The sequence below is a fragment of the Trachymyrmex septentrionalis genome, unplaced genomic scaffold, assembly GCF_001594115.1.
Source record: "Trachymyrmex septentrionalis isolate Tsep2-gDNA-1 unplaced genomic scaffold, Tsep1.0 scaffold70, whole genome shotgun sequence".
Taxonomy (NCBI): Eukaryota; Metazoa; Arthropoda; class Insecta; order Hymenoptera; family Formicidae; genus Trachymyrmex; species Trachymyrmex septentrionalis.
Window position 1 is genome coordinate 47,287 of NW_017305885.1, and position 1,427 is coordinate 48,713.

At 43.4% G+C, this 1,427-nt stretch overlaps 1 protein-coding gene across 1 annotated transcript in view; it reads left to right on the forward strand.

Annotated features, from left to right (window-relative positions):
* Window positions 1-709: 709 nt before the first annotated feature.
* Window positions 710-1,427, forward strand: part of LOC108753709 (cysteine-rich motor neuron 1 protein-like) — a 167,628-nt gene continuing 166,910 nt past the window's right edge. The window contains exon 1 of the mRNA XM_018495562.1: window positions 710-865. Coding sequence (XP_018351064.1) covers window positions 817-865 — 49 coding nt within the window. The 5' untranslated portion in view covers window positions 710-816. The remainder of the gene's footprint in view (window positions 866-1,427) is intronic.

A 1,427-nucleotide genomic window follows, 5' to 3' on the forward strand; every position in this document is an offset into this window, starting at 1 on the left:
TTTCACAGGAATAACTGTTCTTTCGCACGTCCTGCCTCTTTCAGATTCATCACCAGATGAATCGTGATTTGTTTTGCACACACTCTCTCTCTCTCTCTCTCTCTCTCTCTCTTGGTACGAGGTTTACCGTGCAATTAATATCAGTATTTTTGCCAACAAGAGGCCTTTCTTCGTAGCGGAATTTTATCTTGAAAGGCCGCGAGATTGAAACGGGGAAGAAAGGGAAAAGAGCGGAGTTCTCGAACGTCGCGTGTATCGTTTGAATTTCTAATTGTTTGCAGAAGAAAGTCTCGTCAATCGAACGAACGTGAACTTGCAACCTCTCCCCGCGACTCGCATAATCTCCGTCGCGCCAAGGCAGTACGAACGGAATAAACTCGTAATGACGTAACGAGTTACGTCATTATATCGATTGTGTCTGCGCTTTTGTCATTCCGATCTTTTTCATCGTCTCGACATTGTCGTAAAACGCTCGCACGTGCTAGAGATAAAGAGAAAGAGAGAGAGAGAGAGAAGAATCAACGAGCAAGAGGAAGATAGAGCATACATATTTGCCTTCGTTCATAGCGCCGGTGCGAAAGAGTGCTAAATACCGATGTTGACGGCGATCCTATAATGGAAGTTTATTGAGAGACCTGCGAAGAGTAGGAGAGGCAGAGAGAGAGAGAGAGAGGGGTGGGGGAGGGGAGGAGGAGGGACATATATACCAATTCGGTCTCGAGACACCGGTTATGACGTGACGAGAGGAAAAGTTATCCGTCGAATGTACGTGTATATGTGTTGGGTGTGCGCGTGATCCCAAGCGAAGAAGACACTATGAGGTCGTTAGGAGTAATGGTCCTGCTGCTCTTCTGCTGCATCATCGGTAAGTCGATCATTCTGTTGTTTATTGCTGATCGATCGGCAGGTCGATCGTGTGGCGACTGGAAACGCCGTCCGTCGTGCCGATTTGCTACCATACGCGGCTATTTTGCTCGTTTCTGAACGATGCCGTTGCTTGAGCGATCGCTTCTTCATCTATTATTAGATGAGGTTAATTGAATTGGTTATCTAGAGGCGATATAAACGCGCAATGAAAAATTAAATTTTACGCGCAGTGAGAAAATTCGTTCGTTTGGAAGAGCAGAAAGTTGAACTTTATCGGATGAATGAAATACATGAATTACTTCGGATTAGTGAAAATTACTTGAAAATGTTTTCATACTTTCGGAAACTATGCTATGAAATTCATGCATTCTTTATTAGCGTACCACGGCCTGAAAAAGAAGCGTTTGAATTTCGCTTCTTAGGAAACTATTCGCGAGCGAATTAATTAATTAGAGATATACGCTATATATATATATATATATGTGTGTGTGTGTGTGTGTGTGTGTGTGTGTGTGTGTGTGTGTGTATATACATATTGTACGTGAACGCTTTTTTTCTGT